The following is a 27,025-nucleotide window of genomic DNA, read 5'->3' as shown; positions in this document are numbered from 1 at the left end:
TGGGGTTTCATCATGTTGGCTAGGCTGATCTTGAACTCCTGACCTCAGGTGATCCACTCGCCTCAGCCTCCCAAAATGCTGGGATTACTGGTGTGAGCCACTGCACCCAGCCAAACCCAAAGTCTTTTACTACCATTCCTAGAATTCCTCAGATCCCATGTCTTGTGTCCCCAAACATTCTCCAATGGACTGTTTACTTTCTACCTTCTGTCCTGGATGAAGTAAGGCTGTGGCGCCAACTTTACCCACTATTCACCTCCTGCCTGGTCAATACCTTTGAGGCCACAGCTCCCTGGCGAAAGCTTCTGCTTCCCATCCTGTTCTTCGTGCTGTAGTAGAGAAACCTAGGCAGAGACCTCTCCTGTGGAAAAGTCCAGTCAGCTGCTACACTGTGTAGTCACATTTGGAATATTTATATTCCTATACTGCAAAGCCACCTTTGGAATACTTTCTCCATATCACTGTGGCATCTCAAGTTGAACTTAACCTCACATGCAGATCTGGTTGTCTCTCTTCATGTGTTTAGTAGTATATTTCTAACCAATGTTATTTTTCTTCAAAATTATTCACTCGTACTACAAATACATGATCTTTCTGACTAAAAAGGCATGCATGTAAGTGTGTACATGAACATAGGAAACGGATGCTAGAGAACTGGAGGTATCTGACATCATTTGGAATTCTGTTTTTAATGAAGTGAGGGTCTAACCTCGCTTTTCTAAAATGTTTATGATATCTTCTTCAACTGGTAATTATGTGAACAGATTTATAACTAAAACAGGCTCTCACTTCCTCTTTCGATATTATTTCTTAAAAGGCATTGAGTGAGGTCCTGTCAAATTCTTTATGGAATATCAAATGGTCTCCTATGCTAATTACTTTTTTAAGATGCAAACATTGTAACATGCTCATTGCAACATTGTAAAGACTTCAATGCATTTAAAATGTGAAGTCACAAAAGATGTAAACATCGTATTTCACTGTCCAGGGAGTGAATGAATGTATTAGGTGGTACAAATTATGAGGGAGTCCAAGGGAGCAATGGTTTTTCTGAAATTTAGAGTATTTGGAATCTCACCATATTAAGATATCCTCAAGATATCATTTTTATACCGTCGGCTTATTTCTCAGTCTCTTGTTATGTGAAAGATTCCTTCACTGTGAGGTTAACCCAGACCAGGCCTCTTTCAGCTCCATCTTTTCTTTCCTCCTATGAATCTGAGTTCCAAGTTCAAAGGGACATGTTAGGAGTGTTATATTCAAGTTAATGACCCTCACATATGTTTTATTTGGATGACATCTCTTCTAAAATCTCCCTCCTGTCTCATATGGATAGATTTTTAAAAATCATTACAAAATTGGAGCTGAACAACTGTTGAAAGAGAATGAAATTTCTCTCTTTTGCTCTACGTAGCTAAAGGAATTATATCTTGTGAAAATGTCAACCTTGGTAGCAGTTTCTTAGATGGCTATCTGCATAAGCTGTTTATCACAACAAAAGCATGATTCGACGGCTGTACGCTTCATGAAGGCAACTTGAGTCAGGCAATTTTAAGATATGGTCCGGGTATATACATTATAATTTTGGGCAAAATTTGAGCAGTAAATATATAACACATTTTCTTGAAACATTGACCAGGATATTTGTGGCTTATTTTGTTTTAAAGTCAGAGCATCCTTCATAATTTGATTTTCTTACATCTGAACATACATATCACTATTCACTAATGTTACTGTCAAATATATCTAAATCTCTTATTCCACAAATTGTAATTAACATAAGGTGAATATTTGCTACATATGTGGGGACATACTAGCTAGGCACAATGATTCAATTTTTTTAAAATGAATATGTGAAATTAGTACATACTATATGGCCTTATATTTTGTCAACAAATCCTGCCTTAATGTGTTACTGTAGATTGATGCTTTTAATCAGTTAGCTATATAAAGTTCTTCATATATAAATATTAAAAATATATATAAAAATATATAAAATAAAAAATATATAAATATTTCCTGATGGAATATCAAAGGTAAAATACTAAGAGACGTTTGAAAACAGAAAGGAGCTAGGTCACAATATTGTATAATGAGAACACCTAACTCTTAGAAAGATATTAAGTTGAAAAAGGGCTGTATTATAAACAGATATTTCTTTTTCATAAATTTCTTTACATTTCACTTAATTATTCTCTTTACTGTGCCTTTTCCTTAAGCTACTATTAAATGGTGAAAGTAAGTTTTCATAAAGCCTGTTTTATATAAGTATTGCTGATTTAAGGAGGGGGAGAAAAGTTTTTTTATTTCTCTTTTGTATTCTTTTTCTCCATGCGACAAGAAAGTATTCAGAACATCTTTTTAAATAATGAAAATAATAATAATTGTTCCTAGGAGAATAAGAAAGCAAAGGAGAGGCTTTGTTTGACTTATCTGTGATAAGGCACTTTGGAGCTTTGGTTTTTATGAGTTGAAGAAAGAGATGTACACAACACTCTAACCCTTCTATTATGACAGTTTATACTTCCTACACAGCTTACTTAACTTAAATGCCTGGGAAACAGACACAATTACCACCTTATGGAACGCTACTTAACTTTAAATGTTCCCCGTAGAATAGAAACCCACTTCATCAAAATTTATCTCAGTTTCTCAGGAATTATTTCTCCTCTAGTCTCCTGAATATTCCTGAGCACTTTTAAAAATTTAACTCAAGGTTGCTTAGAAATAACTACAATAGAAAAAGAAAGAAAAAACTCCCACACTACTGAAGTCTGTTCACAAGTGTTTCTATGAAAGAGCTGTGTCCTATGCCCATGTACACTTTAGTCATTCACTCTTTCAGCTGTTATCAATTTAAAACCAATGAAACTCCCGCACTGAGTCCATTTGAGCAGTCAATTTTAATATCTCGAGGCATCTGTAGTTATTCTGAATTGGCTGCAAAAGCAGAACTAACAAGTTAAGCTCTAACCATAAGTCGACATCAGGCTGGTAAACCATACATCAAACACAGACAGTTAGTCAATACTCCAGTATGAAAAACCAACTAGCATTTTTAAGAAGAGCAATATATTCATAATATGTTTGGCAGTCTGGTTTGCATTTCTTCCTTGATGGCTGTGCATTTAACTTTTTATTCAATAGGGTGGTTCTCAAGCTGGCAAAAAAGCAAATTTGAGGGAAAACTGGTCAGTCTTCTGATCTGTGGGTAATATTTTTTAATGAGAATAAAAGGGATGGGGGAATGAGCCTTTTGTGAATAAGAATCTAGAAAGTGTCTTAAATGGCTGCCTTTTATAAGAAAACTCTTTCCACCATATGTTCTGGATCTTTGAGCACAGTCCCTACTTCAAATATTATGGCATTGTCAGGCCATGTGTCTCAATTTTGTGTTTGGAAAATATGGTTGCTAGAAATACCTCTTTCCCTCCCAGGAATGTCTCTGTGACAGGGTTGTTGCCTCCCATTGAGAGAAGAAGACAATGAAGAAGGAGTATTGAAACAAGATCAAGGCAGTCATCACTTCAATCAAATCGTTTCCAAATTTTGGGGGGTGGGAGCTCTGGGTGAGGGGGAGTGAATGGTGTTTATGACATATAGCTGCCTATTCCCAGAACTCTTTTATGTACTTTTATCTTCAAAAAGAAAAGACATATTAAAGGGAAATATCTAAGGAGGAGCAATGCTACATAAAGTTTATGTTTTCAGATCTGTTGCCCCAGAAAATGCTTTGATAAAACACACTTACAGCAATATAGTCAATTTCAAAGAAAAGCTGGGAGATATACCTCTCCCTATTGCAATTTCACTAATACTGACAGACCACCAATCATGACTATCCAAATTCTGATATGGCCTCTTGCCTCCCTCCCACAGAGAAGAATAGAAAATGCAGGAATAGCACTTTTACAACATGGAGTTATTTTTCCTGATGACTCAGTTTTACAGAGGCCCAGTTAATTTTCGTTATCACTAATCAGGTGGGGTAAGAAGTCCAAAGAGAGATGCTTTTAATATCGGACAAAATTTGGGCCCCTGAAATAAAATAATGCAAGTTTTTTTTGAATCTCAGAAATTTATGAAATGTTGTTGATTTATAATAGACATGAATTTGGAGAAAAAAGATTTGTAGGCCAAACTGTCAGTGATGCTAAAGGAAATAAAAGAGCACTCTCTTAATCTTAGGATATGTCAAAATGAATTGTGGATATTAATATTTCCTTCGCTCGTAGCAGTCTAACACATCTGCTGAATGGGGTCCCTAATGAGGATATCTGAGTTGTGAGAGCTCTGACATGTACTATCTTTAGAGACACACTCAACATACACACCATGTGAACTCTAAAATCCCATTCATATCATAAGTGAGGAAGGAGTGAGACCTCCTTCCTTGAATACCATGGAAAATTCAACTTGTCTCACTATATAAGAAGCATTCATTCACACATTTGCTCAAATAATCAATCTCCAGGTCAGAATGAAATTCTGCTTTCTTCTCCCTCAATTATCCACCTCACCACACAATGAAATCACCATCTAGTACTTAGTGTGAGCAGTAGAATTATACCAATGACAGAGGCGAAAGCAGCATCCGGCACTGGCTTTGGATACTGTTCGTAGGTCTATGGAGGCCCTGAAAAGCTAACGAGAACTAAGCTGAAGAATCTTCCACTGCTCGTGAAGCTGGCTTTAGGAGTCAGGAGGGAACTATGCGGTACGAGAACACCTGCTGGAGAACAGCAGGGTATCAATAATAAATGCTAACCTTTAAAAAGGGGATTCTTTTGAACACTGACAAGGGCCCTGCATCTTTTTCTTCTCATCAGGTGGTTTCACAGAGGAAAGATTTAGGATGTGATTAGAGGACTGAAACAGCCATGGGCCATCTCTCCAGAGGGCAGCAGACTTCTAACACAAGGAGGAACTACCACCTTAGCCTGACTTCTGGTTGTCTCCAACTAGTTGAGGATATGCTTTCGAGAGCACATCAACTTTGGTGCATTGTTGGGGGTGGAAGGGGAGGTTTTGTATCTGTTTTACAATTTAGACACACACACACAAGATTTGAGTTAGAGCACAGTGTATGCTTAAAACATGGCATAGAGTCATAAGATGAAACAAAGCCTGCCTCCACTTTTTACTGCTTCCTTTTTGGTGTGTATGATCTATTTCTTCCTATTTTATGGAAACTTGTCAGTCCTCAAACTGGAAGGCTCAAATACAATATTTCAAACTGGCACCAGATTCATGTAACCCTATAGGGCATGCCAGAATTCTGGGCAATCTTTTAAGGATACATAGTCCACAGAATGAATAAAACCAGCATCTATTGCCAGGGCAAAATTTAGTATGGGTTTTAGGGGTCATTGGCTAAAAACAAAATGCCAATATGCTGGCTTTGAATCAACTGGGTTTTATTCATTCCCAGCATTAAGCATAGCTATTACTAGGCATTGGGTCAGTTTCATGGCTGAAGCCTGGTATTATCTGGCATTTCTTTTACTTGAGAAAAGGGAAACGTCTTGAGGACTTGATTTAATGTGAAAGAAATGTAATTTAAAGGAAGAAAAAGGAGAATGATTATCATTGTTGTCTGCTAACACATAAAGTATAGTGAGTTACATACCTGAAATTTACTGGTAAAACCATTTTGTAGGTTAAAAAAATCAAGTGTATGTAAGTCACCATCTCAAATATTACATTCTCACTAACATCTGTATAAAAAGATCTGTCCCCATAAGAAAATAAATTCTTGAACCACAGGGAAACCAATTTATCATTCTGGCTCATTCTTTTTCCCCTTACCTAATTTGCTCCCATTTCTGAACCTCATTTTCTCTAGTTTGCTCCAAAGCTATTCTGCTTTTAATATCTCACAAGACCTGGATTGTTTCCTGTGTGCATAACAGGCTTTTAAAATACATGGGCTTAACCTGCTACCCAGGTGCACCCTTTTCTCAACATTTCTCCATCTCTCATGGTGTCCTGTATCTTATTATTGAACAAAAGCTAACTATGTGGTACTGTATTACCAACACATTTGCTCCCAAGAGCCTTTAAATAACAGAAACTGCCTGGGAACTATAAATGCAAAGGAACCAGGAAGCTTGTAGGCCAAGATAAAGAAGCTTAAGGTTGGCTATTAATTTTGGCTAATATTAAATCATGACACAGCTCACACGTAAAGATCACAGTTCGATTTTGAACCATAAAGAAGTTTTTTAAAAAAGAAGATTTACAAGATATTTTTAAGCACATTAGTGCATATTGTGGAAGTTGTCAGAGTATTTCAGACCCAAGCAATGATAGACCCATGCCCTAGTATATAAATTCAAGTATAATTATTCTCAGACTAACACTGATGAAGTGGCAAAGTTGGAGCATGTCTCTACCCAAAGCTATATTACAGTGTTGCTCATATATATTTTGCTTAAATTAACAGTGTGACAATTATGTTACTCTGTCATATATCAGTTCTAACAAATTATTTAAAAAACACTTTTAACGATTTTGCTATTCATAAACATGACTGTTAAGTCTAGGGCTGATAGCTTGTATTTGCAATTTGAATGGCAAATCTTTTTTTTGTTTCTCAACATAATTGACATATTTTTAAAAGAACTATAATTTTTCAAAGACATTATTTTCTTTTATGGCAGACACCTTAAACAATCAGTTATGTCTGTGTGGGTAATTACTTAAATGTTCCAGCAGTTGCATGACACTATATAAGTGAGTGTAGTTAGAAAAGAAAAATTAGCTCATGCCCATTTATGTATAAAGAGCATCATGATTAAAATTACCAAAAAGAGAAATATAAGCCAAGCCCAAGTTATCAGTGTATGTTTCTCGAAGTAAGTGAATTACTGCTGCCTTTCCTAGATGCTTGCCTCAAATGATTTCTCGAGCTTTAAACAAATACTTAACAGAATGGTTTCCTAGGGCCATCTTGGTCATAATTTACTCTGTGCACCTAAATAAAGAAGAGGAAAAGGGAGAAAGGAAAGAAAGATAAAAATAAGAAAGGCAAGATGAAATGAAGGTAAGAAGAAAGGAAGAAACAAAAAAGAAAGGGAGAAAACAGTTGTGGGATGGCCAAGATAAGCAGAGCACCATTTTCGCATATATCATTTCATTTAAACTTTCAATGTAAATTTCATAAAGAAGAAAGTCAATAACCAGATATTAAGTTAATAGCTGGTAAATCAAAGAATCTGGCTTCAAGCCTGGCTTGGTCAAATTTCAAAGCTGCTATACTTTCAAATAATCTGAGATATTTTCTCCTCATTTTTCTTAATTGTAAAATGGAGCTGAAAAATTGACTATCAGCAATAAGATTGATTCGGTTTATCAAGAGAATATAAAGCATTCTGTATCCTTTGAAAATATATGATATTTGAGGTATGGGATTAGTGTGGGATGCACCAGCAGACCACCCTAAGGCAAAACCATATCATTGGTCAGGTCTACCCATGTATTCAGAGCTCTAGTCATTCTCTACAGTGACTCATTCTTTAATAAGAGTGGACAACAATTGCCCATCAGACATTTGGGCAAAGTCACTAATTTGATAGAAATAGAATGAATCAAATAAAGGAAAGAAAAGGACCATAGATGAAATTGATCATTTAAAGACCAGAAGAGAACAATTTAAAATAAAAAATAAAAACTAGACTCCAAAACAACAACAAATTCTAATCTATATCCTCAGATAGCTTTTAAAAAATATCTACTTTTCCTATTTATTCAATTACTGAATATTTATTGAGTTCTATGTGCCATCTTCACTATTGAACACGGTTTTTGTTTTCATGGTATGTGAGAAATGAGATGTGCAAAAAAAGAAGAATGGGAAATCTAGAAAATTGAAAACATGATTGCTAAAGTTAAAATAATATAAATATTGGGGAACAAAACTGAGAATTCTTTCAAAATTTGAGAAAAGATAACACTGAATGAAACCATCAATTCAGATGATCTAATGTTCACATAAAAAAGACCTCAGAAAAAGAAACAGAGAAAACAGGTGGGAGGAATGTATCAATGTAATAACAAAAATATAAAAAATCCAGCACTGAAGAATCATAATTCTTAAAATTAAGGGCCAAGCAGAATAAAATTTAAAAATCCTGTCCACTATATACATTATCTTGATTCCAGAATCTCAAAATAAAGACCAAAACCCCCCAATGATTCTGAGAGAGAGAAATTCAAAGTAACAATGGTACAAGCAAAACAATTTTAAGAGGGGAATCTGCAACTCAGTGTTGGACAGGCAATGGAATTTTATACCCAACTAAGCTACTGATCGAGTGTGTGGGCATACTGAAGGTATTTTTTAGACGTTGAGGACTCATGCTTTCCAAATGGGTTCATGGAAACTGTTAAAGAGTAATAGAAGGGAAGGCATGGGATGCCGAAGACAGTGGATCCAACACAGAGGAGCAGTGGAAGGAAATCACAGGGCAATCAGCTGGAGAGCAACCAGTGCAAATTGGAGAAAGAGGCTGAAAGGACTTTAGAAGAAGATATTCAAGGGAAAAAAGCAAGGAGTGGCAGACTAGAATACACAGACAGTTTGAGAGAATGAAAGCACATAATGACATAAAGGTCCAGAATGCAAGAAAAAAATGAAACTCTGGGTAGGGGAAGAACTCTGTGCAGGAAATTCAAAATGGAAAAATGAATCAAACTAAAAGCGTGATTATAAGCAAATGATAGAGCATAAGGTTTGAAAGCAAGAACAGTATAACTGGAGTGGCCCATAATTCACAGCATGCCACCCATGGATATGTTCATCCAATCTGGCATATAACTTGGCCAAAGATTTGATAGTATTTACATGACTAAAATAAATAAAGCTGATTATTGTTTTTTTTCACCATTTAGTCCAAAATATGAAAAAGCCATGGAGGTAACGTGAAACAGCATAAAACTGTTAATATATCCCTCAAATGTAAAAGATAGGAGAGTTTTTCCACAATAATCAGGGGCCTTGCCCTTTGAGAGTCACGGGAGTTATGGTATTATAAGTACAGGAAAGGAAGTCTATGTGGTGCTACAGTAAACAATCTTATGTAAGCATAATAGTATGAATGTTGATAGATTGATTAATTGATGTTTTTTTTTTGTTTTTTTTGGAGACAGAGTCTCGCTCTGTCGCCCAGGCTAGAGTGCAGTGGCACAATCTTGGCTCACTGCAAGCTCTGCCTCAGGGGTTCACGCCATTCTCGTGCTTCAGCCTCCCGAGTAGCTGGGAATACAAGTGCCCGCCACCACGGCTGGCTAATGTTTTTGTATTTTTTAGTAGAGACGGGGTTCCACTATGTTAGCCAGGATGGTCTTGATCTCCTGACCTCGTGATCTGCCCGCCTCTGCCTCCCAAAGTGCTGGGATTACAGGCGTGAGCCACCACGCCCGGACGATTGATTTTTAAGAAAGGGAGTCTCACTCTGTCACCCAGGCTGGAGTGCAGTGATGTGATCATAGCTCACTGCAGCCTTGACCTCTTGGGCTCAAGCAATCCTTCCATCTCAGTCTCCTGTGTAGCTGGGACTGCAGACATGCATCACCACGCCTGGCTGACTTTTTTCACTTTTTTTTAGAGACAGGGTCTCGTTATCTTGCCTAGGCTCATCTTGAACCCTGACCTCAGGCAGTCCTCTTCCTTTGGCCTCCCAAAATGTTTGGACTACAGGCATGAGCCAACCATGCTCAGCCATTTTTTTTTTTTTTAACTTTTAAAATTTACCTATAAATAAGCCATACTCATAAAAACAAGTAAAATAAAATAAGTTTGTATGACATAGAAGTAGAAGAGAAGAGGCAGAGGAGATGAGAGGAGAAGGTGGCTGTAAATTCTTCATCTTACCAATGGAGGCTTAGCGCTCAATTTTCTAGGGTTAACAAAACATAAGTAGAGATGTAGGCATCTTGCAAGTTGTGGAGAAAGCTAATGGAGACTGTGGGATGAGCTGTATTTGACTGTAAGTATCTGGCGAGGAGAAGAACCAGGCAGGGCCAGGCGTGGTGGCTCACACCTATAATCCTAGCACTTTGGGAGGCCAAAGCGGGCGGATCGCCTTAGCTTAGGAGTTCGAGACCAGACTGGGCAACATGGTGAAACCCCATCTCTACTAAAATACAAAAAATTAGCCGGGTGTGGCGGTGTGCACCTATAGTCCCAGCTACTCAGGAAGCTGAGGCAGGAGAATTGCTTGAACCTGGGAGGCAGAGGTTGCAGTGAGCTGAGATCATGCCACAGCACTCCAGCCTGGGTGACAGAGTGAGAATCCATCTCCAAAAAATAAAAAAAAATAATAAAAACAAAAAAAGCTAAGATGAGGCTTGGTGTAGTTGAGTAAAATTCATGCCTATTGCAGTAGAAACCTAAAGTACTGTCTAAGACTGATAAAGTAAGATATTACAACACTGAAGATAAGAAGGACATTGACAAAAAAACAAACCAACTTTCACCCTAAATAAGAAGGATGTAGGTATGGACCAAATCACCAGAACTATAAATAGAAACTGTTCAAAGTGGTACCTTTTAGGGAGCAAAACTAAGATGAGGCTGGAAAGCACTTCTCCTTATCATAAATCCCTGAGGTGTGCTATTTATTCTTCAAGCAGGTTTTATAATATACTGATTCAAAAATAAGTAGTATGATACTAATTTCAGTTTCTACTAATACCATCCAGTATGGTTTTGTCCTTATTAGGATGAATGACACTACTTTCTAAACACTAAACATTTCTAAATCCTCCCTGATGCTATTATTTTGACATAAGGGCATACTAATTGCCCCTAAAAAGCCAAACAATTGTTATCTTCTCTAAAAACTGTATTACCTAAACTTGGATGTCAATACTGCTATTTGAAAGATTACATAAGGCAGTCTGGCTAAAACTAAAGAGCTGTTACTTCAGTTCCAAAAGCAGGCCAAGGAGATTTATAAACACTCCTACCACCCAAAAATGGACGCTTTTGCCTATAATTTATATGTTAAATGGATTCAAGTTTTGTTCCCAATGAGATGCTCAATATTAATAAACTCATATATTTAAAAAGGGCTCACCATTCCTTGGCAAACTTGAATGCCCTTGGAGAACTTTTCCAAAGCTACCACTGCAACGGTACAATGTTTGCTACACCCACCTGAGCTATTAAGATCTCTTTTCATTGAGCAATCATTCAGAATTTTTTTCTGGCCCACTTTATTTGATATCACAATATGTACTTCTCTTTAGTCATATTAAAGAAATTAGAAAATATGGGCCAGGTGCGGTTGCTCATGCCTGTAATTCCAGCACTTTGGGAGGCCAAGGCAGGCAGATCATTTGAGGCCAGGAGTTCAAGACCAGCCTGGCCAACATGGCAAAACCCCATCTCTACTAAAAAACAAACAAACAAACAAACAAAAAAACAGTGGGGCATGGTGGTGCACGCCTGTAATCCCAGCTACTCAGGAGCTGAAGCATGAGAATCACTAGAACCTGGGACACAGAGGTTGCAGTGAGCTAAGATCATGCCACTACACTCCAGCCTGGGCAACAGAGCGAGACTCTGTCTCAAAAAAATAAACAAACAAATAAATAAATAAATAAGAAAATACAGCACCATCAAGTGACTGTTTCCAAGTCTAGGTTCTAGCTAATGAAACCACATATAAAACAGGTTTTGAAGAAAGGGCTTGTGATTGAGTTTAGATTGTGTGATATTGGGGTAAATCTCTTTTCACATTAAGTGCTTTGTGGACGTGACTCTGATGGGCGTTATAGGGTCAATAAAATATTAGCCCTTCCTGCCCCCATCGTGGTGCTCAATAAAGGCTGGTTGAATTCAAAGCCCAGCCTCCTCAACCTACTGGTGAATTACGTGAAAGAATAAACACTTTGAAAATTGACATGGCCGGCCGGGCGTGGTGGCTCATGCCTGTAATCCCGTCACTTTGGGAGGCCGAGGCGGGTGGATCACGAGGTCAGGAGATCGAGACCATCCTGGCTAACACGGTGAAACCCCATCTCTACTAAAAATACAAAATATTAGCCGGGCGTGGTGGCGGGCGCCTGTAGTCCCAGCTACTCGGGAGGCTGAGGCAGGAGAATGGCGTGAATCCGGGAGGCGGAGCTTGCAGTGAGCCGAGATTGCGCCACTGCACTCCAGCCTGGGCGACAGAGCGAGACTCCGTCACAAAACAAAAACAAAAACAAAAACAAAAAGAAAACTGACATGTCCCTGCAGAATCCCTCCCAGGTTTCAGGAAGCACAATTGTTAAGGCCCAAACTGCCAAGCACGGCTTTCCTGAACTTTGGTAATAGAGGCCTTTTGTGCAGATCTGGAAGATTAGACGGTTTATAAAGTATGATATAGATTATCTGGCCAAATGAGCTGCAGAACAATTCTAAAGCCATTATTCCTCTTTCTAAATAATTCTTCCCTTTGAAAGAGTTAAATCATTTTGCTTGCAAAAACTAACCATTTAATCATTAATCATTAATTGTATGTAATTTTTCTTAACTGATTAAAAATACTGATTTTATTGTTTTTCTAAGTCTTTGCTTTAAGTGTAAGAAAAAAATGGATTAAAGTACTAAGTGTGACTAGCCAGGTATTTTTAAAAATTGGTTTAATGCCTTTTACCGAGTTGGGAGAAAAAAAAAAAAACAACTTAGTAAAAGCCTTAAAAAAAGTTCATAGCTAAAACTGAAACAAGCCCAAGAAGTGACTATATTTGCATAACTTGATCTGTACTTGGAAAAAAATTCTACTGAAGACAACAATGGAAGCTTATCAAATCAGAATTTTACATAGATTTTCCATAGCCCTACTAATGAATACTGACTCATTGGTCAGTTATGGTGAAAATTTAATGGAGTTCTAAGATAAGAAATGCATGAATCAGAGTGTGTTTAGCGGTTCCATTGCTTCGGTATGAAAACTGCATTAGGCATCCAGCTTTCCTAATGCTTTCTGAGACCAATTCTAGAGCACTGTAGTAATTAATTCTTCAGCATTTCATGTGGAGCCAGACCCTGCCACTGAATTAAAACCCCTTTTATTTTGTCCCAGTCATGAAAAACTCGGACGTTATGTAAAATTAGGATTATTGGTTGCTTAGCTGGTTTTATATTTTTCAAGATGGCAGTTAACCTGCAACTGAATCTTTTCCAAGAAAATGATCATCTATAGGATGAATTCTAAGGCAGAACTGAAGGTACTAGTAATACTACTCAGTGAAGTTGAATCTGTAGAGGGTCAATTACTGTCTACAACTCAGAAAAGTATTATGCATCAGAGAGTAAAAGTCTGAGGCAACTCTGATTTAAAGCAGGGTCCTAGTTTTACCCTTAAATCCTAAGAATTTTCTATTCTATTAGTAATGTGTATGCTTTTGCTTCATGAAATTTCACCTTCTACAATTGGTTCAAAGTGCTAGCTAATTTTTCAGATCTGTTCACCTGTTTCAAAATGGACTGAAACTGATAGATTGAACAGTTATTATAAATTATTTAAATGCTAATCTTTTTAAGTAATGCTGAAATTAGGATCTGCTTTGCCCTCTTCATGAGAAATGATTGCTTATTAAATCACCTCTCGATTTCTATAAAGTTTAGCCTTTCAGCCTTCTTCTGAGGGTTAGGAGTTTCTTTTCGCCCAATTTCAAATTCTTTCTTACATTTAATTTTCAAAACATACACATAAGCTAGAAAATTTGAAAAATACAGAGAATAATGAACTTCATGTTTTCTTGTTTTTAAAAAGAATCAATTTAGTCTGTATATTCTGTAAGATAATTTCCAGTTATAGAAATATACTAATCACTGGTTCTATCTATCCATTCATCCTTTCATTTGACACACTAACAGTGATAACAACAATGAATAATTATATTAATAAGCAATGGGCATTCATAGAATATTTACTTTTGTTCCAGAAACTCTGTTGAATGCTTTACATAGGCTATGTCATTTATTCCTCTCAATGATGTATATAAGTATCCCCATTTAACAAATGAGAAAACTGAGGCACAGAGAAGATCATAACTTGATCAATGTCAAAATGAGTGACTGGTGATCTAATTAGTCTAATGCCAGAGACCATGATTGGTGGCCATCATCTATTCTTACAATCATCTATTCTGCCCTCTACATATATTTGTAAAACTACCTAGTTATTTCAGTTTGGATTGAGTTTTTAGACTGCCAGCTCTCAATATCCATACATTTTCATGACACTAGTTTGTCTTAGACTTTCTTCCTAGCACTTACTTCAGACTATGACTAGGATGATCAGATAACCTTTTATCCAAATCAGGACATTTCTGATAGTGAAAAGGGCTGGGTTGGTAAGTGTGCTGGTTCATACTTACTAAAACCCAGCTGTGAACTGGAACCACCCAGACACAGGAGGACATGGTATCATTCTAACAGGACACTAGGATATCCTTTCTCTGTTCCTAGTGCAGAACACAGATCCTCTGCGGGCAAAACTAGGTATATTGTTCAATGGCCCCATGATACCTCCTTTATTTTCTCAGGATCTGTGTTCTGGACAATTATTTTTCTTTTCTCTGTTACAGAGTAGAAAATTTAATAAGCAACCTAAGAAGAATAAAATATTCTAATATTCCTTTAGAGATGATTAGCTATGAACACAGAGGCACATTCATTTATCACAGTTATAGTACAAGTATAAAATGACCTGTACCTTTAATAAGTCCTTTTTCTTGCAGAGTTTTCAGGGAAGGTCTTCGGGTAATAAACTTCTTTAATCTGCTTTTAACTCGATTTTTGTCGCTTGTATCGGAAGCACTGTGATGCAGTCTGAACACTGAAGATTTAAAAAAATCAGAGGCTTTCAGTAAATTTCTCCTTTATGATTATTACTTTATGCAAATCTGAATAGAAAACAGTAGTTATGAAACAACTACCTGAATTAATAGCTCAGGCTCTTCTGTCTACAACAAGCCATGTGAGTAAAATTTGCCCACATGAAAGTATTAGTCCTGTTGTTGCAGCATGAATGTACAATGAGAATGGGATTAGTTCCATATATTCACAATTTATTTTCACTTTCATTTCCTTATATTTAACATAACCTTTACATGGATAATTCCATGTATTTATGCACAAAATTATGGTCAGAGTAAAGAAAAATTCATCTAAACTACAGGAGACAACTCTTTAGCATTGCTGATTTCAATTAAATATGATTATATACCACCCCTAGCTAATGCAGACATTTCTGGAGGTCCTGCTTGCTTGAATAAATTTGTCAATCTTCTTTTCTATATTAACCTGAAGTGATTTATTTTTCTGAAGCAGGTATTTCTTACTTTCCTTATTGATGTATAATTACTACCAGTTCTATGTGAAATTCAGAAACATAATTTGCCTCAAACTTTTTCCATGTCTTCATTAGTCCTCTCTCCTCAGTTTCCTATTCTCAGATTTATCTTCAAAGTCAGGTGTGTGTAAAATTCATTCCTGAACAAATATTTGCTGAATGTCTACTAATCAGGCTCCATGCTAAAGGCTGTGAATTCGGAGATGAATATAATACATAAGGTCTGGGTTTTCATTAAGCATAGTCTAAACACATCCAAGATGTCTTCTTCCTCCTCCTCTTCTTATTTTTAGACAGAGTCTTGCTCTGTCACCCAGGCTGGAGTGTAGTGGTGTGATCATAGCTCACTGCAGCCTCAACCTCTCAGGCTCATATGATCCTCCCACCCCAGCCTGCCAAGTAGCTGGGACTACTGGCTACACCTGACTAAAGTTTTTTGTTTTTGTTTTTGTTTTTGTTTTTTGGTAGAAATGGGATCTCACTTCATTGCTCAGGCTGGTCTCGAACTCCTGGGCTCAAGTGATCTGCTCACCTCAGCCTCCCAAAGTACCAGGATTACAGGTGTGAGCCACTGTGCCTGGCCCAAGGTGTCTTATTATTAATTACAGATAGTAATTTGTTGTGTCTGTAGATAAGATATATATCTTAACTGAACGCTCCACTGCCTTCATTCAATTGTTGACATAATGAGAGGGTTTGGGATACTTTATTAGGTATTCTTTTTAATAAATATAGATATGCTTTTGAAAATCTACCTGGTCCAGGGAGTGAGAAACCTCTGTATAACTGGCAAAGAAAGGGAATTTTTGCATCCTCCTTTCCCTGCCTTTGACTACAAAGCAGGCTCAAACTTGAATTAGCAAAATGGGGAATTAAGGTGAAGTTCAAGACTGAGAATGACAGAAAAAGAAAAATATCCTGCTTATCTCCTAGCTGGGAGAAGGGTGGAATTTTATTTTTCAATTAAAGTTTGGATTATCACATAGGACTAGGTACTGTAAATCACTAAATTGAGACAATTCTTGCCACCTGAAAATCTGTAATACTTTATATTACTTTAAAGTATTGCTTCCCAAATTTTGTACTATTGACATATTAGGGTAGACAATTCTTTGTTGTAGAGGCCTGTCCTCTGTGTAGGATATGGAACAGCATCCGTGGTGTCTACCCACAATATGCCAGCAGCACGCCCTCCTTAATTATGACAATAAAAAAAAATGCCTCCAGACTTTGCCATAGGTCCATGAGGGTGGAGGTTGGGGTACAGAATTACTTCCTGTTGATGATCATTGCCTTAAACTGATTGGAAAAATTATAGGGCCATCTGAAGTTCTCATTTATCGGTGGAAGGTCTATCTATACATTGAGAAAATGTAAAAGAACTCTGAAAAGAAAAATAAATGTCTATATATCTATAGCATATGTGTGTATGTATATATACACAATCTCATACATATCTACCATCTATCTATGTATTTGTCATGAGCTATCTATTTTTTAAATGAATTGATAATAAAAGTACAGTGACTATCATGTGAGAAAGGTGGACAGCTTCCCAGCTATTGGGCTCTTAAGAATGGACACAGGGAGGACAACACCACACACCAGGGCCTTTCAGGGGGTGGGGACAAGGGGAGGGAGAGCATTAGGACAAATACCTAATGCATGTGGGGCTTGAAACCTAGATGATGGGTTGATAGTTGCAGCAAACCACCATGGCACATGTATACCTATGTAACAAACCTGTACACTCTGCACATGTATCCCGGAAATTAAAATTTTTTTTTAAAATTAAAGTAAACTTTAAAAAATGGGTACTATAGTTCTGAGAGTTAACAGATGTCCTCAGCTCTTAGGGTAATTTAGGCAGGACCAAGACAGCCTGAGTCCTTGTGGCAGTTGTACTGTATATTCTTTGGCTATGAGCAGTTTCCACCAGTGTGTTATACAAGTATGATTGTCTCTGTGTATCTCAATAGTTTGAAAAGCACTGCTTTAGACTTGTGCTATCCAATGTACTAGCCACTAGTCACTTGGGGCTATTGAACACTTGACATGCAGTTTGAGCCATATGTCGAAATGATAATTTTTGGATATTTTCTGCTAAATAAAATATCTTATTATTTAAATTGTTTCTTTTTGCTTTTTAAAATGTGGCTACCAGAAGATTTTACATTATACATATGTTTCATGTTGGACAGTGCTGGAAGATAATAAAAAATAAACACAAATTGACCACCTACTATATACATGGCAGTGCTGGGTTTAATTGTTGTGGATAACATGTATATGGCCTGTGTAATTATTTATTTTTATTTTTATTATTTATTCATTTATTTTTGAGACAATCATTACCCTGCCACTTAGGCTGGGTTGCAATGGCACAATCTCAGTTCACTGCAACTTCCACTTCCCAGATTGAAGTGACTCTCGTGCCTCAGCCTCCAGAGTAGCTGGGATTACAGGCATGCGCCACTAAGCCTGGCTAATTTTTTTTTTTTTTTTTTTTCGAGATGGAGTCTCTCTCTGTTGCCCAGGCTGGAGTGCAGTGGTGCGATCTCGGCTCACTGCAACCATTGCCTCCTGGGTTCAAGCAATTCTCATGCCTCAGCCTCCTGAGTAGCTGGGAGTACAGGTGAACACCACCATGCCCAGCTAATTTTTGTATTTTTAGTAGAGATGGGGTTTTACTATGTTGGCCAGGCTGGTCTTGAACTTCTGACCTCAAGTGATCCACCCCACCCCCAGCCTCCCAAAGTGCTGGGATTACAGGTGTGAGCTACCACGCCTGGCCTAATTTTTGTATTTTTAATAGAGGTGGGGTTTCACCAGGTTGGCCAGGATGGTCTTGAACTCCTGGCCTCAAGTGATCCTCCTGCCTCATCCTCCCAAAGTGCTGGAATTACAGGTCTGAGCCACCATGGCCGCCTGACTGGCCTGTGTAATTATAATACAGTACAGTAAGGAGTCAAATGGAAACGTAAGAGATTAAAGGATCTAAGAGGAGGGATTGACCTCAGGTCATTTTGGAGAAATATCAAGTACCCTGAGAACCCAAGCAAACAAAAATTGCTTTTACAAGACCTTGAATATCAGCCATTAACAAATTCAAAATTGTATAGTTGGAAGAGTCATTCTGAGCATCTTAACAAAGTGTGTTTATGTGCTATCCTAACAACTTTCCTTCTAGGTCCAGTCATTGCAGTGACCACCAGTCATGTATGATCTGCTTCAACTGACAGCTGTAGTCAAAGTCCCATAGGTCTGTATTCTAGTGTTGGAGACTGAAGAAACACTTAACATCCTTCAGAATAACTCTGCCTCAGGGCAATTTTGGTTTCAAGTCCATCTTTGGAATGACACAGAATAATCAATCTAAATTTTCACAGGTTACAAAAGTAATATTTTCGATTTCTGGTCTCACCTCAAAAACCTTGCCATTTCCCATGATAGAATACCAAGAAATGCAGGGCCAAGCACGGTATTTTTTTTTCTTCCATTTGGAACTAGTAAAAACGATGCCATCAGAAATTACTTTGCAAATTAAAATATACACACATGACGTATAAATGCTAGATTATGAAAATAATTACGGTGTGAGTTATATCTTTTTGAAACTCCCCTAGGTATTCTGGTGATAGTATTCTTAATTAGAGAGATATATATGTATATTATATTGTCTTCAATACCACCATCTGGCTCCACATGTGAGAAATGCGTGTAAGGTGCATTGGTTTTTCAAAGAAAATGAAAATATGTTTTTAAATGCTTTATCTTGTTTCCTTCTCATACATACTGAGAAACTAGCAGAGTCTTGGACATGATTAGACAGTTTTTAACATAGCCAAACTCTCCAAAGTTGGCTCTAATGATTACTTTCCTGGAGACAGACTAGAACGTCAACTTCCATTTCCTGATGCCATAAATAATTGTCCTCAGATGACAAGTCAAATTACAAGTCCTGTGCCATCATTCATTCCACTCATTTTGTTCTAAGAAGAGTTATGTAGAGGTTGAAGTCAATAGATGACTATAATATATAGCATACTTTTTATTAACCAAATAACTTGAAAGCACTATAAATACAAAATAAAAATGTTAAGAAGTGCATGGATATAAAGCAAGGTCCATCACTGGGACCCTGTAAACAGCAGTAAAAGTCTTTGAATATCGTGGTTTACAAATCTGATTTTAACAGCCAAACTTATAAAACAGTTTATGCTTTTCTGTTGTCAAGGGAGAAAAACTTGCCAAATTGTTCATTTTAAGTAAATACAACATAACCAATTAAGGAAAGCAAAATTTAAACACATGCCTATGATAATCAGGACATAGTTTGCTTCTGATTTCACTACTGATTTTAACAGAACAGTGTTCCTTCCATTTTCCCACAGCACCCAAGTGACCCCACACATACTTTTAGAAACTTGTAATCACATAGTGCAAATAAAAGGACACTTTACTGGAAAATACACAGTGTGGTACAATAATCCATCATTTATGAAAAATAGAATTCAGCCTTTTCTTTTCCCTCAGAGATTCAACTACTTTTTGAGGGTGAAGCTTCCTGCAGTTTAAAGATTTATGTTAAGCCAACGAGTAGTTTTTTTTCCACTCCCACTTTGAGTTTTTATTTGAAAATAAATAGAGCCAAAAGAGATATGGGTTTAAACTCTAAAATATTTAATCTGATTTGCATAAGAGACTAGAGCAATCACTCTTAATCCTAGGTATTTTTACCTCCATAAACATTAACCTTAACCTGAAATGTACTAGCTTTCCAGGTATTCTAGAATTTACTTATATTTCCTTTATGTTTTCCTCTGCTTTTTCCATTGGAGATCTTTTCTGTGAAGCCTGAACAAATAGAATGTTTTTCAAAGACTGAGAATTTTCAATAACAGTAGGCAATTTAATCTCAACACACAGGCCAAAGGCATTAGCTTTAAATACCATTCTTAACCAGTTGAGAGACTTAATTGGTGCTAAAACTGCTCTCACCAGAGGGGAGTTAGAATTCTGGGCTTTCTAAGATGTTAGGATAGTGGGCTTTCTAAGATGATCTTCAGTTAATAGTATTACATATGAGAATAGGCATTAGCCCAACACAAGTTTTATACCTGACACAGCTATTGTGCTATTAAAAATCACCTCTAGAGCTACGAATGCTTACTGTAATGGGTGTCCTTAGTATACTTATTTTCTCACTTTAGTAACAGGAAGGGGAAACAATGCCCTTTGGATGGACGATGAATATCTACTCCCATTTAGGGTATGGGAACCACAAAAGAAAACCCCCAAATCTTCCAGAATTCAACGGTTTGGATAATATGATCCAAAATTGTGCATCTGCCAGAACATCTCTTTCTGGGGACCTTATTTTGAAATACCTTCTTTTCCTGCCAAACTGCTGTTCTCGCGGTATTCCCATGTTACGATTACATGTTGTTATTATTTTTTTTTTTTGAAATTTGGAAATGCTGGGACAGCCAACATTTCAGAAATGTTCCTAAAGGAAAGTGGAGTCATTATACTTCAGAAAAGCTATTACACACAGCTTTCTACACTACTTGTTCTCACTTTATTGGTGAGGTTTGACATTGAGATCAACATCAGTGTAGGTAGATAGTTTTGTTAGCAGCTAAGAGCTCTAAACATTTCAATTTAATTCCAAAAGGACATCAAGGGCAAAGCTGGCAACAGTAGCTTTAGTGCCATCATCTTACCGCACTGCAGTATTCAGAGCAGGAAATCAAAGAAAAAAAAATGACAAAATAAGGTTATGTCAGGCTCTTAATCCCCAGAGGTTCCAAAACTCTTCTCACACCATCATAGGGATTACATAACAAAGTACTGAATTATCTCCACCCACATTTTCCAACACAAACTTCTTGTATTGGAATTACCCTGCTTAATTACTTTCCAAATTACATAAATAAGAGCACCTTATCCCAAATTGATTGAAAAAAAGAAATCAAGTTTATTACATTTCTTTCCAGTCTCCTGTTGATTCCTTTCCAGGGCATTCACGCTTGTGCTAATTCATGGGGCTGTAATAAATACTGCTTTGCCTTCCCCAGCCTGTGGTTTCAGAGCTCCCAGAACTTTGCACATAACTCCCTATGTCAGAGTGGGCAGAAAGGGTAAGTTTGGGCTTAATGTACTATTGGTCATTTAATATCCCTTTTTTTCACTTGCTCAGTGTAAATAGAAGTCATAATTTCAAACCCCAACTTGCAGACTGAAAAACTAAGTTATTGAAACTTTAAGTGACTTGCTCAAAACACAAATCATGATTAAATCTGGAAATAATTGAAAGAGGGAATGCTGGGCATTTTAACTGCAGTGTTCGGTTTTAACCACTTAATTCCCACTTAGACATTGTGGAAATACAAAATAGACAATTAGATTCATAACAGAAGGGTGTGTACACATCATCTATTCAATGATTAATATTCATGCTATCTACCCATTTAAGGAGAAGTGAAAATTCATACAATGAAAATGTTTACTTTTAGACTGCGTTATCAACTTTAAGTAGTTAAATCTAACCACATTTTTGTATTTTTGATATCAATCAACAGCTGGCATCTACTGTCAATTCAGCCATAGGAAAATTTCATGGCTACTTTTCTCAGGAATTTATGTATCCATGTCTTCTACTTCTAATGCATTTGTCTATGATGTAAATTCTTCAGTCTTTTCATGTATAGACTTAGTATTTTTATTTTGCTCATAATACATCTTAGGTGTATCTACATTGATAATGTATTTCTATAGTGTAAGGCAGGGTGTTTTGTTTAAACTCTTTTTGTTATAGCACTTAGCATAGCTTTGGGTTTCATAGTGAGTACTTTTAATGGTAATAATGATGATTGATAACTTCAATCCCATACTGCAAATATTAAGTATACCATCACAATGTTTAATTTCCCTTCCACTATAGATTTATCTGGTTTCTTTTTATAAGCCAGAGTTTAATGACTTCTTTTTTTTTTGCGTCACAGGTTATGAAAATACTACATTTTCAGAAAAACAATAAAAAGAGGGAAAATATACCTAAACAGCAAAACCTATCTTGTATGTAGGGAAACACAATGACATTTTTTTCCTTAAAACGAGATACAGTGTAAAATGTAAAGATTCAGATCATTTAGACATTCTTCTATTGACTATATATTTTAACTTGGCTTCTTATGACTTGATATAGTGTCAGTAAAACTTTGTCACTTGAGAGCTGTTCAAAACTTTGATAAATTTGCTAATAAAGTAAGTGGTTATTGAGCTAAGGCAGTAGCTGATATTGAAAGCTGAATTACTAAAACAAGAAGAAAATATCATAGGGCATCAATCCACACAAAGGGCACTGTGAAGCAGAAATATGTTTTCCATGAGGAAAGATTGTATATTAAATACAGGAATGGGTTCTCTTCTAGTGATAGAAAACAGGCCACAGCCAAATCAAAAGAGAAGAGCCTTAAATACAAATGTGAACATCAGTCCATAAAAGAGAAAAGAAAAACCCCCAAAAAAGAGTTGCAGGCGTGGTAATTCCACCAGAGAGGTAATAGCCTCTGCCTTCTACGAAATTAACACTTAGATTTCCGCAAAAAAGTAAGTCAAGTTGGAGAATAAAATACATGCATATATAATATTGGATATTTCAGTACTGATGTATGGACTCAGATTCTGAACCATCATTAGCAGTATTTCAGTTGAGTGGCATTTAAATACTCTTTCCATGTATACATACATAGTGAGAGCTACCACTGTATATCATATGTACGTATTTGTTTGCACATTTGTAAAAATGCCTGTAAAGATACATTCTCAGCAGGTATAGAGGGGAGTAACATATAGTAACTTTGAGGCTTCTTCTTTAAATCTCTAAATTCCTGGACTGTGTGTGTTACAATGTATCCTTAGTAAAGAATATGCTATAATGTATCCTTAATTTTCCAAACAAAATTTTCAGCCAGGACAGAAAAACATATATGACACGTGCAGGTAGTTTGAGAAATGTCTTAAAGCCAAATAATCAATAGTTAAGAAGTGGGAAAATGTTTCTTAGATTATAAGTTATACATAATTCTTCTAAAATAGTCTTAATTTCCACTTTTGCTAGACAATCGGATTATTCTAATGTCATATTTATAATAATGACTAATATTTTGAAGTTATTTGCTATATAATAAGGAATTTACTAAGCACATTTATCTCATTTAATCCTTATCAATATGGTAGGTTCCATTATTATCCATTTTACAGATTAGAAATCTGAGGTTCAGAGAAGTTAAGCCAAGTAGCAAATCAGTGGCAGAACCACAACTCAGGTGGTGTCTGATTCCCTGCCCTAAGGTCCTGCCGGTCCATCTGTGTGGCAATGCTGTCACGGTGTCTAACGACATAGAGAGATGGTAATGTCCCCCACCCCCTTGCCTCACCATACTCAAGTACTTGCAACCTAAGGTCTTAAATCATCTGCTTTACATAAACTGATTACTGAAACTATCCATGTGGTGTGTATCATTGTATGGCTGAGAGAGAAAAAGAGTCATCTTAGGTAAGATGAGTGAATCATGGGACAACAGTGGAGCTGGTGGCTGAATACTCTCTGGATTGCCAATAAGAACAGTTGAAGAATACATCTGGGTAGGACAGAACTGTAACCACCATGGACATGAATTGAGTTCTGCTGCAAAGATGCATACTGGGCAGAAGACAAATCACTCACCATGCTCCAGATTGCTCTATGCAGCACACAACAATGAACACAGAAGGAGAGATGTAGGTGGGAATTGGGGGTTCCTTTCAGGCAAAAATGGCTAGCAACCTAGCTGTGTCTTTCAGTTTTACCCCTGCCCTCACACAATCTTTTTCAGACACACACTTAGCCCACAACAGTGTAAGTGAATACATTTACTTCTGCAAACTCCTTAGTTCTTCTTTCAGCCAAACCGGGAAATCCCATTCTTCTCTATGCCCAACCCCAGAGCTCAGAGGCTTGTTTTGTTCCTGGTTGCTTCACAGGAACTGAGTGTAAGAGTTCAGGATCAGGACTTGGGGAAAAGCAGATAAGAACCATTGATATGCTTCCTTCCAATTGCTAATGCCATTTCTTTCTTTTTTCTTTCTTTCTTTCTTTTTTTCTTTTCAAGTGTGTTCCTTTCTCTCCTACCCATTCTTTCTCTTTTGAATAATATAGGCTTTGGATTTTGAATTCCAACTCTGTCACTTAACGTTGTATCTTATTCAAGCTATGTCAGTTTTTTGTGCCTGTATTATATCATCTGTTAGATGGGGATAATAATATCCATGCCAAGGATTTTTGTGTATGTTAAATGTTCTGATATAGGAAAAACATCCAGCTCAATGTCTAATGTATAATACATGTGTAGTTAACAGAAGCAATTATTAATCTTAATAGATTAATATTAATGATTAAAATAGGATTAATAATTAAAATATGATAGGCATCCTGCATCATCATCACCACTGTAATAATCATTAAGTTTACAGAACAGGTGTATAAAAAGGACCCTTCTCAGCCTCCATCTCAGTGTCTCTCACTTTTTCAACATTTACTGAGCATTCACTATGCATCTGTTGTTATTAGATTAGACCCTTAGCTGCTGTATATGTGTGTGTGTGTGCGCGGGTGTGTGTGTGTGCGACCATGTGTGTGTGTGTAAATGATTTGGCTCTCATTAAAAAAATGCTTGTATACTTTCCCAAGAGTTACCTGTGATTAATTTCTGCCAGGTAGAGTGTATTTCAAGACTTTGAACATGTGTTAAAATCATTGGGTTTTGAAGAACTATCCATTAACGACTTTCTGAACTGTGACAATGGATATTGACAGGGCTTGTCAGACTAAACCACTATTGATTGGCTCACATCATGTGTATAGCAAAAGCAATTTCTTTCAAGTGCTTCTTCCTAACTGAAATACATTATTGCAGCCTTCCTCTCTGTTTATTATAACACCCAAGCTCATCGCATGTAACACATCCAGCAAAAAGGTTTCACAATGAAGCAGCAAACAGCAACATAGAAGTGAAGGTACTTAGCAATCCAAATACTCTTGTACTGTAAGTTGCTGTGTGTTTGCAAAATATTGATTCCTTGCAGAATCTTTGTTTTTATTTTATAATCCTCTTGAATAAGGAAAGATCATGGACTAACAGAGCTTTGCTATTGTTTAATGACCCTGTGACTCTCACAGTTTCTACTCCTGAAAGAAACTATTTTAAGTATTGTGTATATGTTTAAGTTGTGGGAAAGAAAGTGTTTATGTTGGGTCAGTGCTCTCCTGCCCATAAACACATACAGCTCCACACACACATATGCACAGCGCTGAGTCTTTTCCCAAGCCTTAGAATGTTTTCTTCATTATGTGACTTAAGCCAACTTTGGGCATATGCTACATATTGTACAGTTTTATTATTAATTTGAATTTGCATTGTGCCTTTCTTCCCAAGGGGACACGGTTCTTACTGAAACAGTACTCTTACATAACAAAGAGCATTCTCAAAATACCCCCATGAGTAGGAAGAATTCCAGATTTATTTTTTTTACTTGAAAATATTATTATTAAACATGTTTCAAAGAAGTCTTTTCCACAAGTACTAGGGGACCATACCTCAGGCTTCTTGGAGTGTTTTAGAAGTACCCCAGAGCCCAAAGAAACTTCAGCAATAGTTTTTATCCTTTAAGAAGCCCCAATTTTACTGTATACAAGTGCCCGGAAAAAGCAGAGTATTCCTAAATTCTGAGGGTAATTCTCAGGGTATTCCTGAAATTGGCACCCCTCTAAAAATGATTTTTCTCACCCTCATGAGTCACTTTTGATAAAAACAGGGGCGACTCTTGGTTAACTCCAACAATGCTTTAATTAAATCTGGTGTGGTGCTGCCAGTTTCTCTCCCATTCTGAGCATGCCTTGCAATTTAAAGGAAAATAAATTGCATAGGAGGCTGGCAAATGAGAGTCGAGAAAAATGTATCATCCCTCAAAGCCCCTCTAAAACTACAGAGTTCCAAGTTTACTTGAATGTTCTAGACAACGATTTCTCCTGAAATGATTCCTTTGAGTCTTGTCTCTGGCTCTAAGCTATGGCCCAGAAGGATGGCTGCTCTGGGCACCCTGGGCTATGCCCTTCCTCTGGCTTCACCCCTTTGCCATGGCCTTCTTACCCCCACATTCCCCAGCTGTAAGACAGGTTCCTGGCCTGGGGCCCATGCTCTTGGCACCTTCTGTAGGGTCCACTGTGTCTTGAGGAACAGTTGGTTGTCAGAGTGGTAGCCTCCCTTGCCTTTTTCAGGACATCGAATATCCGGAAATGTCAGGCCAGAGTCAGTGAGTCTCTCACAGAATAGTTTTGTTGGGACAGAACCCTCTATTAAAAGCATCATTTTGACATAAGATTCAAGCTATTTGCTCCAAAATGTGCGTGCGAAGCACTGATGCCCTCCCCCACAGGAAGTGTATTGAAAAATGCAAGGGGTGCTCTGAGCAGATCTGAGGACACAGTATGTCGTCTACAGCTAAGTGATCAGGGATAGTGGGGTGGTTTGTCCTCACAAATGCTGACAGACAGCTGCAGTTTGCAGCTGGCAGGGAGCTTATGCTCACTAAACAAAGATCTAGCTGGAGCCCGGTGAATACTTGGC

At 37.1% G+C, this 27,025-nt stretch overlaps 1 protein-coding gene across 5 annotated transcripts in view; it reads right to left on the bottom strand.

Annotated features, from left to right (window-relative positions):
- ARHGAP15 (Rho GTPase activating protein 15) overlaps window positions 1–27,025 on the bottom strand; it is a 689,959-nt gene that overhangs the window by 258,712 nt on the left and 404,222 nt on the right. For all 5 annotated transcript variants that reach the window (XM_055380099.2, XM_063694808.1, XM_063694810.1 and 2 more), the window contains one exon: window positions 14,715–14,837. In XM_055380099.2, the coding sequence (XP_055236074.1) occupies window positions 14,715–14,837 (123 nt within the window). The remainder of the gene's footprint in view (window positions 1–14,714; window positions 14,838–27,025) is intronic.

Source organism: Gorilla gorilla, chromosome 11 (genome assembly GCF_029281585.2).
Source record: "Gorilla gorilla gorilla isolate KB3781 chromosome 11, NHGRI_mGorGor1-v2.1_pri, whole genome shotgun sequence".
In the NCBI taxonomy this organism is placed as follows: Eukaryota; Metazoa; Chordata; class Mammalia; order Primates; family Hominidae; genus Gorilla; species Gorilla gorilla.
This window is presented reverse-complemented; position numbering and strand designations above follow the sequence as displayed.